This window comes from Manduca sexta, chromosome 27 (assembly GCF_014839805.1).
Source record: "Manduca sexta isolate Smith_Timp_Sample1 chromosome 27, JHU_Msex_v1.0, whole genome shotgun sequence".
In the NCBI taxonomy this organism is placed as follows: Eukaryota; Metazoa; Arthropoda; class Insecta; order Lepidoptera; family Sphingidae; genus Manduca; species Manduca sexta.
The window spans coordinates 2,170,448-2,194,316 of record NC_051141.1 but is presented as its reverse complement, the minus strand read 5'-3'; the positions used below and the strand labels follow the sequence as shown (position 1 = coordinate 2,194,316).

At 38.6% G+C, this 23,869-nt stretch overlaps 1 protein-coding gene across 2 annotated transcripts in view; it reads left to right on the top strand.

The window, feature by feature from the left end:
- Positions 1-22,517, top strand: part of LOC115455431 (intraflagellar transport protein 122 homolog) — a 40,124-nt gene extending 17,607 nt beyond the window's left edge. Inside the window, exons 14-24 of one of the 2 annotated variants that reach the window (XM_037444049.1) lie at positions 317-477; positions 970-1,098; positions 1,279-1,424; positions 2,062-2,215; positions 3,094-3,282; positions 4,464-4,572; positions 6,036-6,204; positions 7,035-7,219; positions 8,559-8,714; positions 9,056-9,225; positions 21,463-22,517. In XM_037444049.1, coding sequence (XP_037299946.1) covers positions 317-477; positions 970-1,098; positions 1,279-1,424; positions 2,062-2,215; positions 3,094-3,282; positions 4,464-4,572; positions 6,036-6,204; positions 7,035-7,219; positions 8,559-8,714; positions 9,056-9,225; positions 21,463-21,466 — 1,572 coding nt within the window. In that variant the 3' untranslated portion in view covers positions 21,467-22,517. Of the gene's footprint in view, positions 1-316; positions 478-969; positions 1,099-1,278; positions 1,425-2,061; positions 2,216-3,093; positions 3,283-4,463; positions 4,573-6,035; positions 6,205-7,034; positions 7,220-8,558; positions 8,715-9,055; positions 10,206-21,462 lie in introns of those variants that run through there. The other variant, XM_037444050.1, reaches the window with a different exon arrangement.
- The last annotated feature ends 1,352 nt before the right edge of the window (positions 22,518-23,869 follow it).

The window sequence follows — 23,869 nt, the reverse complement described above, 5'->3', positions numbered from 1 at the left end:
ACATCTGAGAAGTTCTCTATAGGAATTTCGAAGGTGTGTGAAGTCTACCAATCCGCACTAGGCCAGCGTGGTGGACTAAGGCCTTATCCCTCTCAGTAGTAGAGGAGGCCCGTGCCTAACAGTAGGACAGTATATGATACAGGGCTGATATTTTTTATATATACATCACCTCACAGCATGGATTACACTGCGCGAGAAATGGTGTAGTAGTTTCACCTCTATCTACCCCTTCGTGTATGCTTATACGCATCTATTAATACACTCACATATAGTGACTGTATTACTAATAGCATTATTATCAACTCATTTATTCCAGGAGTACGTGGGTGAAGGCGAGGCACTCACTGCTCTGGCGCGACGTCGTGCGGAATGGGCGCGACACGTGAACGAACCGCGCGCCGCCGCCGAGATGTACCTCGCAGCTGGAGACGTGAGGAGGGCCGCGCAGCTCATGGCCGAGACCGGCAGGAGGGACATGTGAGTGCTGGACTGTTTACTAGCCCGTATTGATAAACCAATCTCACTCTTGAGTAGTATTAACTTAACTATTTGATAATAAAACTTGATCCGTGGTTTGAGCGCCTGTAAACAGATGAGTCGGCCTTATGTGCAGTAAGGCAAAAAACACAAAACAATTCCATCTTTTTATTGTAACTGGTTGAGAGACTAACACGTGACTGACATATTTGTTTCTCGACCAATCACAAACGTCAAAATAAAACGACATCGACTCACCAGTCGTGTTTTTTTCGGACTTTCTAAGGGAGCTAATTAATAAACGAAATGCGGCAATCATATTTGCTAATTCATTGTATGATCTGTGATAAGATATTATGGTCGATTGTATGCTAATTTAGTACGACAAAGTTTTCACAGAAGCAGCCGCAAACCACATATCGTACATAACGTGGAAATATGATTGAGTTTTTATGTTTTAATTAAATTGTTACCTAATGTTTTAACTTGCAGGCTAATAGAACTAGCTAGAAAGTTAGACAAGGGGTCGAGCGAGTCGCTGCGCTACGTGGCCGAGGCGCTGGTCTCCGCCGGCGAGCTGGCCACGGCCGGAGACGTGTACCAACGGCTCGGAGACTATTGGTGAATAGCATACCTTATACGTTTGTTTATACGGTAGGATTTCGTTTAATAATACGTTAGAATAAAAGGTCATCATCGTCAATTATAAATATCGATATTTTCTATTATAACTATTCATTATATATATTTAAATTTTATTCGCAACCTAAATAACCAATATAACCTGACCTCTCGTTTCAGTAAAGTGGCCCAGTTGGCGGTGTCGGCGGGCGACTGGACGCGCGCTTTCACACTTGCGCGTGAGCACACGGAGTGCAGGCGAGACGTTTATCTTCCGTACGCACATCGTATGGCACAGGAGAATAAGTTTGTCGAGTCGCAAAAAGGTAATGGATTATGATACGTACACTAGCTTTAGCGTGGTTCTCTCCGCGTAAAAGCTTCTTTCTTTGAAAAAACGGATCCTTAGTACTCCAAGATAATAATATGGCTTATTAATGAAATATTTTTTATAATAACTTTTTAGTTAAATATAAAATTCCAAACATGTGTACCATAACGCTGATACATCGCGTGACAGTTGTTCGATTATCTGAATCGATTCTAACAAGTTCTGTATCGATTAAATAAATTATTATTTTTTATCGTCTCGAACCTCGTGTGAGAAAAGTTGATTCTTATACACCACTTCTTATCAGTAGATTTAAAGCCTATTTCACACGTTTCCATTTATTTATTTATTAAATTGATACTTATCGTATTCTATATATGGTATACATTTAATAAAAAGAATTATCATAATTTGCACATGCATCTTGTTTATCTCTGCACCACTTAAGATCGATTGGTCGAAAATGCCTTTGGCGTGAAGTCCGCCAATATGCATCTCTGAATATGAAGTGTATAAATAAATTTATGAATTAGAGTGTGACTTTTGTATTTGGTAGATTAATACATTTATATGAAGAGCATCTACACATAAGTTGTGAACTACCCCTTATTCACGCAAACTTGACCACGTAGCTTACCACATGGCGGGCGAGACGGCGACGGCGATGCGCGTGTTCACCATCCTGGTGGGCAACGCTGTGGCAGAGGAGCGGTTCGGCGACGCCGGCTACCTGCACCACCTACTCGGCATGCAGTGCTTAGACTCCGCCGCTAGTGCCGCTGACAGGTTGGCTTTAATGCTTAGATGCACTATGTAAATCTCTAACGGTAGATTATTCAATCACCAGATACACTGATTTACTGGTGGTAGGTCTCTCATATGTGAGAGAGCCCGCCTGGATAAGTACCACCACAATGTCTATTTCCGCCGCCCAGCAGTGTGTAGTCACTGTTGTGTTCAGTTTTGAAGCGAGTTGTCGCCAGTTTAACTACTGGACATAATAAGACTTAACATCTCATGTCCCAGGATGGCGAGAGCAGTGAAATCTCAAACAATACTTTGTAATTCAAGGTGTTTCTACTGTTTATGGGTGGTCGTATCGCTTAACATCAGGTGAACGACAAACTCGTCTCGTCATTCAAAGCAATAAAAAAAATACAACTTACTTGCAGGGTACAGTGCAATGCAAACAAATTAAAATAACAGTATTTTTATCTGTAAAATTGACAATGTCTCACTTATATTCGGTCGGGTTATAATTTATTTCATGGATAAATTTTATTTGACGATTTAAAAATGAGTCCCCAAGCAACTAATTGTCATACGGCCGATTTTAATAAACAATTCGATTTGATCCCGGAAATACCAATCAACTTAGATCACTTATAAAAAAGAAATCTGATTAATCTGAATTTGTAAATGTATTTTTTATTCGTGCACGAGAAAGTGCCTCTGTTACACCTGATGATAAGTGCAGTGGGGTCGAATAGAACGTCGACTGACGAGAGACGATTATCCCTCGGCAGTCGACACACTTAAATAATAATAATAATATCAGCCCTGTATATACTTACCCACTGCTGAGCACGGGCCTCTTCTACTACTGAGAGGGATACACTTATGCCTGTTAGATATTATAAGTAATTTAAAAAACTATTTCGCAGAGATAAACCCACGCACCTCCAGCAGTACCATGCGAACGAGCGTCTCGCTCATATATACCACGCGTACGACGCCGTACACAGATGCATACACGAGCCGTTCTCGCTGACTCAACCCGACGCGCTTCTTAACGGCGCGCGGTACGTACTGGCGTTACTGGACGACGAACCGCCACTCGGAGTGTCTATGTTGTATCCTTTGAAGAGTTTTACATTGACAGATTCATTATGGTTTAATCGTGACTTCGACAGCCTCAGTGTAGTTGTACAGCGTTCGCAGCTGTACAACCACTGCTTGAGGTCCCTCGCTCGAATGTCGTGTCGGGAAAAATGTTATTTGGGTTTTCTTCTCACTCGATGGTACCTAAGTCAACTAACGGATCTGAAAAAAGACCGATATTCCCTTTTTTACCGTTTCGCTATGTAGGTACTGCTTACTAGCAAAACCCATTGAAAAAATGTAAATTGATTGTTAATGAAGTATTTTTTCATTTATTAACTTTTGAATTAAATGGGTTTGGTAGTAAACGGTAATAACGAAACGCTAAAATGTGAATGTTGCAATTTTTCCAGATACGATAGTTTACTTAGGAGCCATCGCACTGTCAGCACGGAGTCTGGAATTTGTGCCCGATATGGCTGTACGCTCGCTCCTATCATATGGGATGGAACACAATTGAATAAAAATGATTACCTTGTTACACCTCTGCTTATTCGTTCAGTGATAAAGGCGTGATGTGTGTATTTTGAATTCTGTGTTACCCGTGACTATATTTAATTATAATACGTAGATACAATTTTCTTATATAGTAGAGCACACGGATACAATAGGACAGGGATGGCGAACCATTAGCACGTGATAAAATAATTCGGATATGCGAGCAATATGTTAAACATTGTATATGTGTCTTATTTAGTGCTTCACTTCGCTTAACACCAGGTGCAGTACAGCCACTTTGTCGAGGCACATTAAAAAAAAACCAGTTGGGTTGGGTAAAATCGGTCCGGGATGGCACATTTCAGGTCAACTTTTTTTTTTATAAATAATAGCACAGTACCCATTAAAGGTTCGCCATCCCTGTTATAGATAATATATTAAAAAGCGATAGTAGATATTTGATTACATTCCTGGAACTAGCTGGTTGGATACGCTATTTTAGCATAGCATAATATTTTGTTTTTTTAGCATCTCCACGAGCGTTAATGTCCGTTTCAAAAATAAAATTTTCAAAATCGGATCAGCAGGTCCATAGATTATAAACTATTTTAAATCAAACAAATATTTAGCTTTGCATAATTCTATACATCGTTTCCTGCCTACACCACTTAAAAGTATTACGAATTCACGATATAAGTGCCTTAACATGTCTCAGTTGTTTATACCTCTGCCTTGCGAAGCAAGCGAAGGTGTTGCAAGCGAATACTCTTGCGCATCAGATGTTGGACAAGATCCAGGGTCTCATCGTGCCGCAAAAGTTTCAGGTGTGTATGCTATTAATTATAATTATACAGGAAGTCGATTTAATTAGTCAAATAATTAATAAAAAAAAAATACACAAATTTTCCATCAAAATATTTAATTCCTAAGACACTGCGGTCAGCGAACTCACAATCAGGTGATCGAAATGCGGTGTGCGAAAGAGATAGGGAATAAGTAGTTATTAGTCTTTGATCGGGCGCCGACCGACCAATGTGCGTACGCGCACGGCTGGCGATGTATTAGTAGCTCGGGTTGGGTCACGGGAGGTCGGTCGGCCACGTTACCTAAATATCAATGTGCTGCTGGCGTTTGGATAAATACTAATCACTTTGTCTCACTAATGATTAAAGGTACGAGTCTGAAACTATTTTCTGTATATTTTATGAACTCCGTGTTATGCCCAGTTTCATTTAATAGACTAATTAAATCCGTTTCCTGTATAGTTAAATCTATATATATAAAAATTAATCCCTATTTCCCTTGGTCACGCCATTACGCGTGAACGGCTGGACCGATTTCACTATTTTTTTTTTGTTGTGTTTATTATTGTCAGGAGAAGGTTCTTATGAAAGAAAAAAATCGAAAAATTGCGCGAAAATTATAAAATTTAAGAAAACTAACGACAATTTTGATTATACATAACTGTCAGTGGTTTGAAATAACTGTAAGCGATCGACAGAATGCGCGCGTGCATACATAGTTAAGACAGCACAACGTCTGTCGGGTCAACTAGTACAAGATAAATGTATGTTTATTTTAATTCTAAATATTGCAGCATAACGTTACGTTTAAACCCGTCCAACCTCATCTGTCATCAGATCTTGTTATATTCCCTCTCAGTTATTTTTGTCCTTTTTTAGGAGAAGGGGAGAAGGGATTAATTTTCGTATTTTCCTCCTCTTCTTTCGCCTGTATCTTTTCTTCTTCTACTTTTTTTCTTTGTTTGTGTATAAATAAATAAATAATATTAATATTTTTAAAGCGATTCATTTTCCATCGTTTATAAATGCATTTTACATTATAAGAAAATATATTTTTTCAATCTCATTCTGTAACAATCACTGCATACTAAGTTTATATCGAGAAATATGTAGCACGCTAGTACGAATTCATTTCGCACTCTTAATAAAATAATGACCCCATTTCAAAAGTGCCAATTTGTGGGAATTGTCAAACAACCAATTTCTGTTTGCGACCTATTTTTTTGTGTTTTCCCTTTTTATTCATGCTATAGGTTTCATTTTTTACCTATCTTTAATAAGTTCAATTTTATAGCCACTTCAAAACAAGGTAGCAAACAAAAATTAGTTTTCCGACTACCGCCATAAATTTACAATTTTGTAATAGGTCATTATTTTATTAAGAGTGCAATATACTTTAACATGTCAGAAGAGATTTTTTTTAAAAACTACCGAGTCCTTTTGAACACTCTTATTGAATACTCTTATTAATCCGTTATGATTAGGAGAGTGTGGAACTCCTGCAGCTGAAGACGCGTGCGAGTGGCAGCGGTGAGGCTCGCGACGACGAGGTGTCGCCGCTGTGCTGGCGCTGTCGGCGGCACGCTTCGCCGCTGTGTGCTGCGCGCTGTCCCCACTGCGGACATGAGATGGTGCACTCGCTGGCAACGCATGGTAAGCTTCTGATATTCTACTTAATTCCCCTTGGATTTTTTATTATTTGCAGGGTATTTGATGTATGAAAATCTATTATGTATTTATTGTAAATGATATGTACATTTTTTTTCATGGCAATTGTACATTATGCCAATTTCAAGTATATATTCTTTTATTATAATGACCAACGTCAATTTACTTTTTGGCCATACAATGGCCATGAACACAACAAGATCAAAGATATAGTCTGATAGATTTTAAAAATGTTGTATACCTGAATATGGCACATCTGTGTGTTCTTGGAATCTGATTCATTGCTTTTTGATATTTGCACAGTATTTGATGCACGTCATTTATTAGCTGGTTGCGAATGCCAAGCGAAATAATTTTTCCAATGTATGAGTAAATTAAAATTTATTTCTTTTTATATTGTTACTAACACTATTCTAAAGTTATAAATGATACTAACTTGTATACGCATCTCTCTCGTCCGAAATAAAATGATTTTTTAATATTATATTAATTTACGTAAAATAAAATTTGTTTTGCGTCTCCAAATTAAAGAATAATGATAAGAGATGACAGTGGTCAGAATTACACAGTTTATGTTGCATACAAAATTAAACATCATCACCATACCCATTATCATCACCTATATAAAGGCTGAACATAGCCCCCCTCCCCCAAAGATCTCCAGACGGACCTGTCGAAAGCAGCCTGCATACAGCGTGAAAATTAAACATCATCATATTTGTGTCTATTTAAATCAATCTCAATTCCAAGGTCCACATTCCTTCTTAAATGCTACTTCGATCTAAACAAATTACATGATAAATTCGTGTCCTCAGAAATCCTACCGCTGGTGGAGTTCGTGCCAGCCGAGGGTATAACTAACGAAGAAGCGATGGATCTTATCGAGCGGTCGCCGTTGCCGGAGAAGTCTGAGGATACGTCGAGCGAAGGCAACGCGGAGATACTGCGGATTGAACACGATGTCGACGCGTACGATCCATTCCAGGAGAAAGTTGAAGAGGTATTGGCATTTGTATAAGTTTTGATAGAATTTGAAAATATAGAGGAAGATTAAGCGGCGATAGCCTAGTTGGTTGTGGAACGGACTGCAGAGACGAATGTCCGCAGGTTCAAATCACAAGGGCATGCACCTCTGACTTTTCTAACATTATTCTTTGTGAATTGTCGCTCGCTTTAACGGTGAAGGAAACATCGTGAGAAAACCTGCACACCAGAGAAGTTCTCTGTAGGAATTTTGAAGGTGTGTGAAGTTTACCAATCCGCAGTAGGCCAGTATGGTGGACTGAGGCCTAATCCCTCTCAGTGGTAGAGGAGGCCCGTGCCTGTAGGACAGTATATATAATACAGGGCTGGTATTATTAGAGGAAGATATTGTGATTACATATTCAAAGAGTTCTAGATAAATAATTCAAAGGCACTTAGGCACGAGTCAAGAGCCCGCTCGTGATTGGTCTATTTGACATCAAACGTCTCGACGTTTCGCGCAATTGGTTTCCCACTCGATACTAGTTGTCTTGGCTTACCGGTGCCATGCGGATATAATGTCTAATTGGTACATACGCGAGTACACCCCACCGCTTTTCATCTGTGCTCAAGACTTGTGCCGTTTACTGTATGTGTATTCTGTTCGCACTAGGCCACTGTGGACGAGACTTTATTCCACTATTAAAGGTCCGTTCCCAGCAGTGCAATTGCATGTAACATGGGGCTTATATTATTTACTGGTCGTTGCCCGCGGCTTTGATTACGTGAAACGAATATTCCGTTAAAAAACTAAACCACTGTATATCAAAAGCAGTATCTGTACAACGTTATTGCCATATACTTAAATGTTTAATAAAAATATTTAATATTGCCCACGGGACCAAATTACCAGGACAGAGAGAAGCCTGTGCTTTAATCCAGGACTATGTGTATTAAACGGTCAATGTAAATAGTACTTATTTTATTACCATTTATTTGAGAGCATAGATTAATATGTGACTTTTGTGTTTGCTTGGCTTACACATTTGCTGATGTTAGGATATATTTTATATCCGCTCGGATATCGACCATCGCACCCGATGTTAAAACTCGCCACAGTGGCCCGCGTATACGTGAGTGTGTCGCGTGCCGGTATCAGCCTGTATATATCCGGTTCCAACAGGCCGGCATAATTGAGTCGACTGTCAACGGGTAATCACAGTCGTCGGTCGACTTTCTATTAGACCCTATCAACTTACCATTAGGTGCAGTGGGGTCACTGCCGTCAAAGTACCAAAAAAATGTGAAGTAGAATTCACTCAAAAGTTGTGAAATAGACTTTAATATTAGTTAGTAAAATCGTTAATTACTCGTAGGACGACGACAGCAAGGTAGTGACGTGTAGCAGAGCGAGTCTGCTGCAGTTGAGCCCCGCGTACGTGGTGATAGTGCAGCGACCGCAACTGCCGCCGCGCTTCTACCGCAACATGTTGCCGGAGTTGCCAGCAACTATGTGTCCTCATTGTTACAACGTGAGTATAACGATAGCAGTTAATAAGTGGTCAAGTATCCGCCAAAATAAACGTTCCCAATAGTTTTTTTTTTATCTCAAAATCGGGATCAATACGAGCAAAGTTGTGACATGCGAACAAGTGAGGTTTTTTGATTGGTTCAATCTCGGAATCGGATTGAAGATTGAGATTGGGATCGCTTATTAAAAACGGCTGATAGGCGCCAAGGTTGTTAATTAAACGATTCCAATGTATTATGATGTATGCATTTTTTTACCACTCGATAAAGGAAGGGAAGAATGATCACAAGTTTTTTTTTTCAAGTTTTAAAATAACAAAATTAACAAGTTATATCTCACTAGCTGTTCTACCTGGAAGACTACGAGATCCAGCTGGTGACGAAGGGCCACTGCCCGTTCTGCCGGCATCCGATGGAGGAGCCTCGCGCTAACGACGACGAGGATGACTCACTCCTCAACGACTCCAACTCCTCGACCCCCAACAGCCCCAGCACTGGACAGAACTCCTGGCGGTAAAGTCACATAGTTGATACGATCACAATTGCCGATCGCAAATATGCTTCGAAACAGTTGAGCGAGGTTTAGATTGGCAAGAAAGTTTGCAGAAGTTGACTTGCGCAAGTTTTACCGTGCAAACCACGGATGACTTATGTCAAATTTTGTAGGGTGCAGAATTTGCGGCTAGTTGTATGTGTATTGTATTATTAATATATCGATACTAAAATTTGGAAGTGGCGCCATATATTGTTGCGGGAACTTGCTATAAGTCTAAACTTTGCTCAAAAGTTACGACGACAGTGAAAGTCATAAGTTGACATCGGAATATATGCATTTACATTTTGCAAATTATGCAAATGTATAAAAAACTTTTTTAAAGCGTCATTGCATATTATAATAGTCGATCATCGATAATTCCATATTTCAGTAGTTTAACTTTTAGACGTGTTAAAAAAATAATTTTTAAGTAACGACGTTCGAAGTTTCCTATGGAAAAAAGTCCGCGGCAAAATATTTTTTCTTATTATAAAACTCGAGTCTCGAAGAAAAATATGCCATCGCATGTATCATCGACTCTCGCCATACTCTGTATTAAGGGGCTTCTGCACAAATGGCACCAAATTTGAAGTCCTATCCAATCAGTTGATATAGAGAGATCATTTTCAGACTACAAATAATCATTGTTGTGACAAAGTTCACTAGTGTGCTCAAGAAACTCTATAATATTTAATTATATGCATAAGAGTTATAATGGTTTTAGTGGAAGAAAAATTAATATTAACATTCAGTAGTAGATTGTGCATATTTCGACCTATTTTAGTCCATATTTTCATGCATTTCAAGCATTTTGTTAGTGCATATAATCCGATGTCGTAAGTCATAAAAGTTGCCACAACACACAACTTGTGCAGAAGTGGCTGACTCGTACTGTCAATAAAGAAAAAAATGGTTTGTAAAGCAATCGATACAAGCCATAGAGAATAAATTATAAAAACAAACTTCATTATGATTAGTCCGTTTCCGCTTTCAATCAATATCTATCAATTTCAAAAGAATATGTTAGTGTTTTCACTGAGTTAGAGTCCATAGATTGTATTAGAATTATAATCATTGTGTCTTGTATATGGATTGTACGGGCTGTGAAAAATTAATTACAAAAATGGATTTTATGTTATGCCAACTGAAGTAGCCCTCACAGATTCCTCGAGCCGGTTATCAGTTAATAGCCAATTGATGGGATTTACTTGCCTTGTAAATGTAAACAGATATTGCTGGCATTACAATAGGGGACCGGCCTATGCTTGATTTTGTACATTATTCTATATGTAATACTGCCTCGGTGGCGTAGTTGTATTGCACGTCCGGTACAATAGCGCTCTGAGGTCCTGGGTTCGAATCCCGGGTCGGGCAAAGTGATATTTGGGTTTTTCTGCTCAGTATCAGCCCGGAGTCTGGAATTTGTGCCCGATATAGCGATAGGCTCGCCCCCTATCACATCATGGGACGGAACATACTTGGCGAAAAGTGGGTGCCCTAGTTGCGCCTCTGCATACCCCTTCGGGGATAAAATGCGTGATGTTATGTATTCTATATGTAATGGTTAATAATACGAAAAAGAAGCACTCCTGCGAAAACTGCATAACAATTGGTTAAAAAATGAGCGAGTAATACGTATTTAAAATATTGTAACGTGCAGAAGTGGGCGCGATGTGGGGATATCGCTTCATCTCTTTTTTTCGCACGCGTCGTTATTCCCGATGACGTCACATGTGGATATTTCGTCTCTTTTCTGTTTCTTGTTAATTACCCCTTCCACCGAAATTCAAAGACTTATAACTTGTTGATTTTTTACCGGATTTTAATAATTCCTTCTGTGTTATAATTTATATTATGTAAATATTTGATAATAGTAAAGAACAAAAATGAGTCCGGTACCCTATTTGAGCACGCAACCGCCTTGGGATGTTTTCGTACGTTACTTTACATAGGTAAAGTACGTACCACGCAATTTAAAATACTACGACATTGTATTTATTATATGTCGTGTATCCTTTGTTGGAGGACCTTAAATAAATAAATAAATAGTGCTCAAGTTTTTTGTCGGATATTACATCAACAGTTCTCCCCGAGCTTGCTCATAATAAGCACAAATTAACAATTTTCTCCTGGATATTCATTGACCAGATGCTATTTTAATACAAATTCTGTATATAAACATAAATCTTGCTACGATATCGCGAGGCTTTTTGATCAATTCCCAAGTCGGTAAAATAATAACTGTGATGTTTTCCATTTAAAAAATCTTACGGCGTCTACTTTCTTCATGACTAGTATTCCATTATGTTTTAGGAGACATATTTTAAAATTATAACTACCGCGAAAGTAATATCAATAACCCGACCTCGTCGTCTAGGTGGGAGGGTTGCCCCGATTATGAGGCAATGAAAAATTCGATGAAGTATGACAGGTTATCCTTTTGCGTTTTTTCGGGAATAAAAATCTCCAATACGAAAATGGCGGAGCGATCAATAAACGCTCGTAACGCCACCTAGTGAAGTTGAAAAACATAATTTGACGTAGAGTCAATATAAGTTTCTTACTGTTGCTTTGTTTTTTTACATGACCCTACGTTTGTTAGCCTGACAAGGACCCTTTTATGAAAACACACCGAACTTTTGGGTGAGCGCTGTAGGCTGTAGCAACTACAGCAACCTCAGGGGAAGCCACTAACGGGTTGAAACACATCATTTCGTAAAGAAAATCACTTTTACCACACCACAATTAACACATTTACCACTGTTAATAACAATAGCAATAATATACACTTTATTTTAATCGGACACATTTATTCATATAATTCAGACCACACATATACAGTTAGGTAGATCAAAATATAAAACGATCAGTGTACCGCATCGGGCTTAACTAATTTACACCCCCATAATTCTATAATTAACCGCAATCCTAATGCGATACTCTAGGGGGGGGGGGGGTGATATGATACGTAATACGAATTACGTATCATATAGCGGAACCTCGCTGGCAACTTTGCGAAACACATTTTTTTCTTTAAACGTACGCGAATCACGCAACCCTACCCACCAAAACCTCAGAGAAACATTGAAAAAAAAACCACTAACGAGTTACGAACTTCGACTCAGGACGGTCACTGGGAGAGGATGAGACATCAATGATCGTAGATGCGCATAGTCGTAGCGCACTAACTATCTGTTATTACACGCGAGCCGGAACTATTAGAAGGGCCGAGGGGGCGAGGAACACGGCGAGGCCCTCGGCGAGGATGGAACTGCGGCCTCATAGAGTGTGAGAGTTTCATTGGGCGCCGGATATTATATCACCATTTTTCCACAGCGACTGCGTTCCTTTATGTAATTGTATTCCGTGTGTTTTAAGACAAGGAATCTCAAAATGTCTCGTTATTGAAATTCTTAATCCAAATTGAACGTAATTTAGAACCGTTTTCAATTGATAACATTTCAAAATGTAAACGTGCCTAAAACAAAAATACCGTTTCTTAATTTTTCTACTCTGAGTTCGATTATGAATTTTTAATATTTTTTAATACTTAATTTCGGAGAAAAAAATTAAAAACCGAAAAATGCTTGATGACGTCACATATACGGTTGAATGAAATAGTTCCTTGGTCCACCTTATTATTTATTTTAAAAAACTAAGACACCATCATTTGTCAATGTCAAATGTCAATATTACAATAGATACGTCACAACTGTCACTTTCAACGAGAGAGACAGAAACAAAAAAACTGTCACTTAATTTTTTTTTTACTGCAAAGCAAAGGTCATTGCGTTTTGAGCCGTATATGTGACGTCATTTGGAGCTTACGTCGTTTTAGAATAAAACAAAATTCATAGTGAAAATCATGAATGAAAATATCTGCATTTCGAAAAAAGAAAAAAATATGGGTCTCATCATTTTAGATCTAGTTTCATAAAATATAAACATTTTGGTATGTTGAAAAAATTTTATGTTGTCAATTATGAACGATCTCAATCTTCAATCCGATTCCGAGAATGAACCAATCAAAATAACTCATTTGTAAGCATGTCAAAATCAATTGTTCTCTTTTGTCAATTTTTGAGATGGATAAAAGAAAGCGATTGGATTTGTTTATTGAAGACGACGGTTAGTAAATCTCTTACATATGATCCGATATTTTTTCCAACTAAGAAGAGATTTATATTTTCTAGATCTGTGTAAGTATTATCGCTGTACCAAGAACAAACTAGGTCTTAACGAACCGATGAAGGTGAAAACGAACTTGACTCGTGAAGAAACCGGCACGATTTGACCTTTCACCACATGCAATACGTCCTGAGCGAAAACTCAGAGAGGGTGCCGGACAATGGTAACTTCCCGACGACGTGCTGTAGACGTTGAGAAGGTGAAACTCAAAGCCTGCGCGACTATTCCCACCCTAGAACGACGACGTCTTGCGCTCTACCTCCAAAGTGAGGCCAAGCGCATTCAACAAATCTTCGATTCGAGATGAGATGATCGTTTATTGGAACTCGAACCTACCCTTCAAGTCGTTTGGAAGCTGTGTCATTGCTTGAAGAGTAACGATGTGGCCTCTATTCCTCCGCTTAATCGTCCGAATCAACGCACGGTGTTTGATCACCACGAGAACACAGAGTTGTTGGATTCTAGCCTGGAGTCTAAATGTTCTCTTACGAACATTCCCGTAGATCCCTACCATCTTGTTGCGGTAAGTAAGAACGCGATCCCGCCGCTGCCGATTTCGCGACCGATAACCGTCATTGTAGTTCCGAACGACGACCCATCGCCCGACATCCTTATAGTGGTGACGATCGAAGAAGTCATCGCTCTGATCAAGCCACTCAATAGACGTATACCCCACGGTTGTGACGGGATCTCTACTAGATTAATTAAAATGCTCCCGGAGCATTAAGTTATAATTTTCGCAGCCATCTATAATGCAGCCTTTAAAACTGCATTTGTCTTGAGCCCTGGAAAGAGGCAGTTGTGATAGGGATTCACAAGCCGGGTAAACCCGCATCTGATTCGGGCTGTTATAGGCCGATTGCCTTCTCAGTACGTTAATGAAATTCTATGAGAAGATCCGTCTCAATATAATACCTCATTTTCATCATCTGCTTCCACCAGAGCAGTTTGGTTTAGAATATTTAGAAGTGTTCCTTGATCAGAAGTTCACCTTCATGCCACACGTAAACGCGGTAAGCACGAGCCGCTTACGCGATGCGTCAATTACATTGGCTCATAAATTATAATAGTAAAATTTCCACCCGTTACCAAAGGGTCTAGTTCAAAAAACCAAATCTGTAGTTTCGGATGACTGATCGCTCGTTTTGTTACTACGAAGTGTTACAGATCCGATGACGGATTCGACGACGGATCCGATACGTTTATTGCAATATTTCAGACATGGAATTTTGTAAGAACTTTAAGGCTTCGCCATCCGTTTTTAAAACCATATGCGAGAACAAAGTTCCACTGCTTTCTATCAAAAAATAAATACGAGGAATTTATCCTACTACTAAGGTAAGCTGCAGAACCGTGACAGTTTCAAAGTAATTTAGTAGTAAAGTTAAATCTGAAGTTCGTTTCGGACCTACGTTGCGATGTTCGTTTTTCGAAGTAGACCCTCAGATTCGGATCTTCACCACACGTGTTATTCCCATCGTGACATACGCATCGCCAGCATTCGGGCATCGCCGCCTGCTCGACTCGGTTTTGCAAAACAAATTCCTAAGACGAGCTCTTGGTGGGCCCCAATCACAACCTCCATGTGGACGCCAATATGCCGACCTTTCTCACGCATTTTATATATATGGCCAGCAGACGCTATTTCCATCGGACGATCAATCATCTGAATACGTTAGGTAGGTTAAAATTTGATCTACACTCCATTAGACCGCGCTAAATGGAGACGGCTGCGTTCAGTTCTGACAGACCCAGAGGACGATATAACTCTGGCTATTTATCGTAAAAACGAGTTGTTGAAACTCTCACACTCCACAAAAGCGCAGTTCCATCCTCGCCGAGGAACTCGCCGCAACCAACTCCCCTCTCCACCCTCATCCCGACCCTTCTAATATTCCGGCCCGCGTACTGATCTTATCGCTAATGATTGATGTCTCATACTCCCAGTGACTGTCCTGAGACAAAGTTCATAACCCGTTAGTGGTTTTCCTTCAGCATTGTCGCTATGTTTTTCGAGGGTTGCGAGTGCATACAGAGCTCACCCAAAATTCCGTTGTGTTTGTATAAGCCTCTTGCCAGGCTAACAAACGTAGGGCCAAGAAAAAAAAAAATATGTATTGACCAATCGGATCCATATATTTCTTCTTCTTCTTCTTCTTCAGCCTTCATCTACCCAATGCTGAGTAAAGGCCTCTTCCATATTTCGCCAACTAGCGCTGTCTTGGGCTTTCCGCATCCAGTCTTTCCCGGCCGTCCGAATGATGTCGTCGGTCCATCTTTGCGGCTGCCTCCCCACGTTCCTGTGCCCAGTTCTTGGCCTCCATTCTAGTACCTTCCTCCCCCATCGGCCATCTGATGTGCGGCTTAAGTGGCCTGCCCATTTCCACTTCCTTCGAGCTATGACTTCGGATACGTCTCGTAGACTGGTTCTATTGCGGATATCGGTATTATGCACCATATCCCGAAGAGAAATACCCAACATAGCTCTCTCCATAGCCCTCTGGGTAACTTGAAGTCGATGAATCAGTTGTTTGGTAAGCGACCAGGTTTCAGCACCATATACCATGACGGGGAGGACGCACTGTTCGAACATTCGACGTTTGAGGTTCAGAGGCACTTTTTGGCTTTGAGCACATCGGACAGTTTGCCAAAAGCTCCCCACCCTAGTTGGATGCGACGCTTGATCTCGCGGTTTTGTCCATTTCTCATAGTTTGGCCCAAGTAACTGTATTCCTCGACTATTATGCGTTGGCCCCCCACAACCAGGTATGGAGTGTCGGAATCGGGGCACATAATTTTGGTTTTTGAAGTATTTATTTTTAGACCAACACTAATTGATGCGGAGTACAGCTCTTCTATCATGGTTTGCAAATTCTCGCTGTTGTTAGCAAACAAAATGATGTCATCTGCAAAGCGAAGATATTCCCCGTTTACATTGACGCCTCTATTCGACCAATCAATAAGCTTAAATACGTGCTCCATACATTTGTGACACCCCTACGAACATAATTAAATATTAGTACACAAAATTTATTGCATAAACAAATATTAAAGTTAAAGTAATAAGGGGTATATTTACACAATATGAAATTAAATACCTGTCTGAAGACATCAGATCTCAAAACAGAATACAATGCACTCATTAACTTGCCTGAAATTCTACAATGCCAGTCTACTGCTTGTCGACAAGAACAGTCAAAACAGTGCTATTTACTTCCGAGCTTACGATTTAAGAGATGTACCGTCTACAATTATTTAAATGAAATTATTCAATAATATGGAATTTGTAGTTACACCATTTTAACACGTGGGCCGCATTTTGTACTGATTTATTTAACATGATAGATTTATTTAAAATTCACGTTATTATTTTAATTGAAAATTCGCGCAGCTATGATTTAATTAGTAACTTTTGTTCGTGCTTTCCAAAAATGGAAACGCTGAATTTCTGTGCAATTAACTGACGCGGTCAACATGTTGCGTGGTCAAATATGTGAAATGTGAATTTCAAATTGCAAATATTTTAATTAAATATTTAAAATTGTTTTGTTTAGTTATATCTTATACGCTACGATCCTTATTGCCGCATTTTTTTAGTGGTGAGTTTTCAAAAACCGCTTTGCGAAATTATTTATATTTTAAAATGGCGCATTTATAATTATATGCGATGGGATTGCGTCAATTTAAATTTACATCAGAGTTTCGTTATTCGATATCTGGAAACGAAAGAAATTTCTCAGATGACCGCACTAAAGCTGTGTTTTGTATACAATACTAGCTTTTGCTCGCGGCTTCGCCCGCGTGAAGGTGTTTTCCAGGATAAAATTCCACTGTTCGATAAAAGTCTTGCTACATATTTTCCCGGTACTTATAGGTTCAAACTAATTTTATCCCCAATCTATAATTTCAATTCAATCAGTCGAAAATCTAAGAACATTTATACAAACTTCCATCCCCTATTTTATCCCCTTAAGAGTAGAATTTATCAAAATCCTTTCTTAGGGGATGCCTACGTCATAGTAGCTTTATGCATGTAAAGTCTTAGCCCGATCCGTCCAATGGTTTGGGCTGTTCCTTGATATATCACTGTCAGTCACCTTTGAGTTATATATTATACTAGCTTTTGCTCGCGGCTCCGTCCGCGTTATAAAGTTTCTCAGGCTAAAGTTTTCCGTTTTAAAAATAGTAGTTTCCCGGGAGCCTATGTTCTTCCCAGGGTCTCAAACTGTCTCCATACCAAATTTCATCTTAATACGTTAGGTAGTTTTTGAGTTTAACACGTTAAGGCAGACAGATGCAGCGGGGGACTTTTGTTATATTATTTAGAACTTTTTAAGTGAAACAATCCCGTCATACATCATTGTTGCATAACTTTAACCGTTTACGCAGCGCAGGCAACGGAAGCTCTCAAAACTCATAATTTTCCCCGTTTTTGCAACATGTTTCATTACTGCTCCGCTCCTATTGGTTATAGCATGATGATATATAGCCTATAGCACTCCAGGAACAAAGGGCTATCCAACACAAAAAAAAAATTCAGTTCAAACCGGTAGTTCCTGAGATTAGCCATTACTGCTCCGCTCCTATTGGTCATAGCGTGATGATATATAGCTTATAGCGGTCCACAAATAAAGGGCTATCCAACACAAAACGAATTTTTCAGTTGAAACCGGTAGTTCCTGAGATTAGCCATTACTGCTCCGCTCCTATTGGTCATAGCGTGATGATATATAACTTTGAGCACTCCACAAACAAAGGACTATTCAACACAAAAATATTTTTCAGTTCGAATCGGTAGTTCCTGAGATTAGCCATTACTGCTCCGCTCCTATTGAATATAGCGTGATGATATATAGCCTATAGCTCTCCACGAACAAAAGGCTATCCAACGCAAAAAGAATTTTTCAGTTTGGACCGGTAGTTCCTGAGATTAGCCATTACTGCCCCGCTCCTATTGGGTATAGCGTGATGATATATAGCCTATAGCACTCCACGAATAAAGGGCTATCCAACGCAAAAAGAATTTTTCAGTTTCGACCGGTAGTTCCTGAGATTAGCCATTACTGCCCCGCTCCTATTGGGTATAGCGTGATGATATATAGCCTATAGCACTCCACGAACAAAGGGCTATCCAACGCAAAAAGAATTTTTCAGTTTGGACCGGTAGTTCCTGAGATTAGCGCGTTCAAACAAACAAACAAACTCTTCAGCTTTATATAATAGTACTAGCTTTTGCCCGCGGCTCCGCCCGCGTTATAAAGTTTTTCAGGCTAAAGTTTTCCGTTATAAAAGTAGTAGTTTCCCGGGAGCCTATGTTCTTCCCAGGGTCTCAAACTATCTCCATATCAAATTTCATCTTAATACGTTGGGTAGTTTTTGAGTTTAACACGTTCAGCCAGACAGATGCAGCGGGGGACTTTTGTTTTATGATATATTTTTTAGAACTTTTTTAAGAGGAACAATCCCGTCATACATCATTGTTGCATAACTTTAACCGTTTACGCAGCGCAGGCAACGGAAGCTCTCAAAACTAATAATTTTCTCTGTTTTTGCAACATGTTTCATTACTGCTCCGCTCCTATTAGTCATAGCGTGATGATATATAGCCTATAGCACTCCAGAAACAAAGGGCTATCCAACGCAAAAAGAATTTTTCAGTTTGGACCGGTAGTTCCTGAGATTAGCCATTACTGCTCCGCTCCTATTGGGTATAGCGTGATGATATATAGCCTATAGTACTCCAGGAATAAAGGGCTATCCAACGCAAAAAGAATTTTTCAGTTTGGACCGGTAGTTCCTGAGATGAGCCATTACTGCTCCGCTCCTATTGGGTATAGCGTGATGATATATAGCCTATAGCACTCCACGAACAAAGGGCTATCCAACACAAAAAGAATTTTTCAGTTTGGACCGGTATTTCCTGAGATGAGCCATTACTGCTCCGCTCCTATTGGGTATAGCGTGATGATATATAGCCTATAGCACTCCACGAACAAAGGGCTATCCAACGCAAAAAGAATTTTTCGATTTGGACCGGTAGTTCCTGAGATTAGCGCGTTCAAACAAACAAACAAACAAACAAACAAACAAACAAACAAACAAACTCTTCAGCTTTATATAATAGTATAGATAGATTAACAACTAAAATTGAGTTTCTCGAAGCCGACCACTATTTATGTACTATGTATTTTGAGACTATGCAATTTTGTCGCGTTCGCGATTCACTTTCACTTTTGTTGAGTTTCAGAACGCGATATTAGATCCTCCAACGCGCACGCGAATTTGAACTTTATGCAGCGGTAATAAATTACAAATTGACTCTCCATTTTATTTAGAAAACGTTTGTATGGGAAATAGAAAAATGCTGTTTTGAGGATTTTCCCGGCAATTATTCGAATTTTTCTCACCTTTTAAACCTTCCCTAGACCTCCACGAATAATTCAAGACCAAGATAAGATAAATCCGTTCAGCCGTTCTCCAGTTTTAGCGAGACTAACGAACAGCAATTGATTTTTATATATATAGATGTATGTATGTATGTATGTGGATATATTTATATGACGTAGATTTTATATTTTTAATTGATATCAGTCTTCTTTGTTAATGTTCCCTCGACTACCTTCTCTCGTTGTGTACACCTACCTCTTTAGTCTCTGCACCACCTAAAGGTTGACTGGTAGAGAATACCTTCGGCATTAAGTGCGCCTTTATACTCTATACAAAGTGTAATAAATAAATAAATAAATAAAGCTACGATTTGCCCGGGCTGAAGCTAGTCACGGCTGCCACTATAACTAAACAATTTAAAGGTCATATTCACAAAAGGTTTCATACATAATATCCACGGAAACTTATTAGTTTTGCCGTCTGACTGTCTGAATTACAATGGGCTCTATCTTTAGTACTGAGATTTTTTGTTTTTATAGTATGTTGTGTTTTATAGCTGATATTTACCAAGACATAGTGTACCCTTATTCTTCATATTTACGGTTATGGATAAAATAAAATACCAAGCCAGAGATGGGGAACCTTTTTGTTTAATTTATACTAAGAATTTCCTCCAAGATATCCAAGTCGCGTTGCTTTTCAAATAAGTACTATAGTATTATAAGACCTCGTCTTAACCAGCGGGAATATTGTACTTTAACAAATGTTAGCGAAACTCAATCTGCCGCTGTGAACTTTCCAAACTCAACTTCCGTAGATTTTATAGAACAGCATTAAAATTTAACAAAGCTCGGGATATTGACGGACAAACTATGCACTTTGTAGATATAATTATTGTGTAGAAAATCAAAGTATTATAAATGATTTTATATCCGCTGAGATAACGATACACGTGTGTCGCGTTCCGGAATCAGCCTGTGTATATCCGGTTCCAACAGGCCGGTATAAACGTGTCGACTGTCGAGGGATAATCATCTCTCGTCAGTCGACATTCTACTGGACCCCACTCTAATTACCATAAGGTGCATAGGGTCATTTTGCCCTGTTTAAAAACAAATAACCAAAGCAAGATTCCATTAGTAGGCATTAAAATAAAAAAAAAACGTGACCACTGTTTGTATTGGATTGCTGAGAGCAACATTAATTAGAAAGTATTTTGATGTCTTCGCTATAAGTAGTGGTATCGGACTGACAGTTTTTATACTTCTGTTTGACATTAATATCAGCAGCCCTGTATTATATACTTGCCCACTGCTGAGCACGGGCCTCCTCTACTACTGAGAGGGATTAGGCCTTAAGTCCACCACGCTGGCCTAGTGCGGATTGGTAGACTTCACACACCTTGGAAATTCCTATAGAGAACTTCTCAGATGTGCAGGGTTCCTCACGATGTTTTCCTTCACCGTTAAAGCGAACGACAAATTCACAAAGAATACACACATGATTTTTTTTAGAAAAGTCATAGGTGTGTGCCCTTGGGATTTGAACCTGCGGACATTCGTCTTGGCAGTCCGTTCCACACCCAACTAGGCTATCGTCGCTTTTTTCTGTTTGATATTAATATTTTCATTTTCACGCAGGTAAGCCAGCAAGCAAACACTAGTAAGTATAAAGTAGAGTGGTAAATGATACCGTCCTTACCGTGTTCTACAGTAGAACGGCGATTATAAATATGTTCGATTTATCAAAGCTTCGATTTAACCGGACGTACGTTCCGAACCCAATGAAGTTCTTTTATTATCTGTCGACATATCGCTCTTTATTCTCAACTAAAGGTGTTTCCTGGCACGAGTTCTTTTAAAACGCAAATACAAATATTGTACGGATGTATGAATTGAGGGCACCGTGTATTATTCACTGGACAGGAGGCGTTCTGTGACGCGCAACATGTTTAGCAACGTTGTGCAACGTGACGTTAGTATTCTTTAAGTAGAATATTCTAGAGTGAATGTTATTTACTATCGGATACTTTGTGATACATCGCCCCATTTTGTACTTCATGAGGTTCGCAAGGTTCGTGCGCAACGTTGCAATACATGTCCTAGTTTTAAAGTTTTTTTTTTTTTGTAAATGTATGTGTATAAAACCGTCTTTGATTGTGAGTATTGTACAAATACATATTTTGCACCGCAGTATTAATCAAATGATTACCTTGAGCCTTATTCTCTGAGGGCGTAAACTCGTCACAAGCCCGGGTCATGTTATATGAAATTAACGGGGAATGGTATACTAATTGGCAATTTCTATTATCCTAAACGTGACGCGGTGCGTTACGTGATGGTCACTGTCAATAACGTGTGGCATGGAATAAGGCTCCCTATTTCTCTCAATAGAAAAATGGGGGCAAAAATTCTTATCTTAGCAGGTATCACTTGGCGTGCAGTGGGTTGCCTTCGTGTCATTTTTCTGTTGTCAATTTCTTTGCTAATTAGAACGTCATGTCAGATAGCTTGTGTTTCATTATTAGTCCATTGAAATGTTACATTTTTTAGGCCTTACCTTGCGTTTTTTAGAGGACGCAATTTTATTTTTTAGAAGTGTAGGGGGGGTCAGTGTAAAGCTAAAACCAAGTTTGTGGGGTCGCCACCCTTGTCCCACGGCCGCCATCTTGGGTTGAAATGGTTTTTACGATGTATCTCTTAAACTATTTATCTGACAAAAAAAAAATTATATACATTTTTTGTTGCAAATTAAATTCTCTACAACTTTGGTCTTGTAACTTTTGTCGTAGAACTATAAATAAAAAAGTTATAAGCAAAAATGTTAAGCAATTGCTTCATACACTTCTAAAAAATAAAATTGCGTCCTCTAAAAAACGCAACCCCAAATGTAACTTTTCAATGGACTATATTGAATATTTTCGATTTATATTTGTATGAAATGTAAATGTCATTTTGGGACGAATCCCCGTTTGTCAGATATTAGAGGTATGAATTAAAATCAATGCTTGAAAGGTAATAATACCTAAGCGACAATCAGTAAATGTTTTGAGTAGAGTGATTTAAAGTTTTGATTTTAATATGAAAATTCATAAAAATTCAACTTTTTATTGTATAAAAATATAGCCTAATGATATTAAATTGTCCTAAACCTTCAAAACCTAGATCAAATGACGCAGAAGAATATGGCGATTCTAAATATTAATAGAATACATTTTAGGTAGGTATATTTGTCGCCTTTCAAGCGTTCGAAATGCTTTGTTCATTACGTAAACGAAAATAGTTGCGCTTATGATAAGTTAAGGTACATGAGAATATTTAATGATAATTGTATACTAATCATTCCTCCAATTAAGTCGCTTATATAACTACAAATATTTTCTAGTTAAAATGGCATTAAGACGTAGATGTTAAAATCTTATTGAATATTGTACAGAGCGGTATAGTCTTAAGGTAGACCAAGCTCTTTAAATAAATAAAGAAAAAAAAAACTACAAATTTTCTATTGGAAATAAAATAGATCTGTATAAAAATTTTAAGTGTTCATGTTTACGAGACACAAGCTGATGAAATACCTTAATTGCGCTAATTATTTGAGATAATGGGTTTTCCGTATTAAGGTACTGTTTCGTTGTTTTTAATTCATACAAATCGCACTGTGGACTTTTTGCTTTTTTAGTATAGGTGTTTTGATGTATGTGTACATGACATTAGTAATATTTAAGTAAGGAGGTCAAAAACGTGGCTCTAATATACATATATACCAAGAAATGTTGTTAATCAGTATTTCAACAATTCATTTTAAAATAATTGTGTATTTAATATTTTCATTTCAAACACAGGGTTCACCGATTAAAAATGTTTATAGCTAATTTGAAATGTTAATTAGTTAATGGCGGACGAAATAACCGGACCAATTAAAGATTTCTCTTTCGTTAAATTCTCGATTACGGTGCACCATATCTTTACGGTTTTTGTTAATCTTCGTACCTCAAAAATAATATAATATAGAGATGTGATTTTTTTTAAGGTATTAAGCATTAAGTAA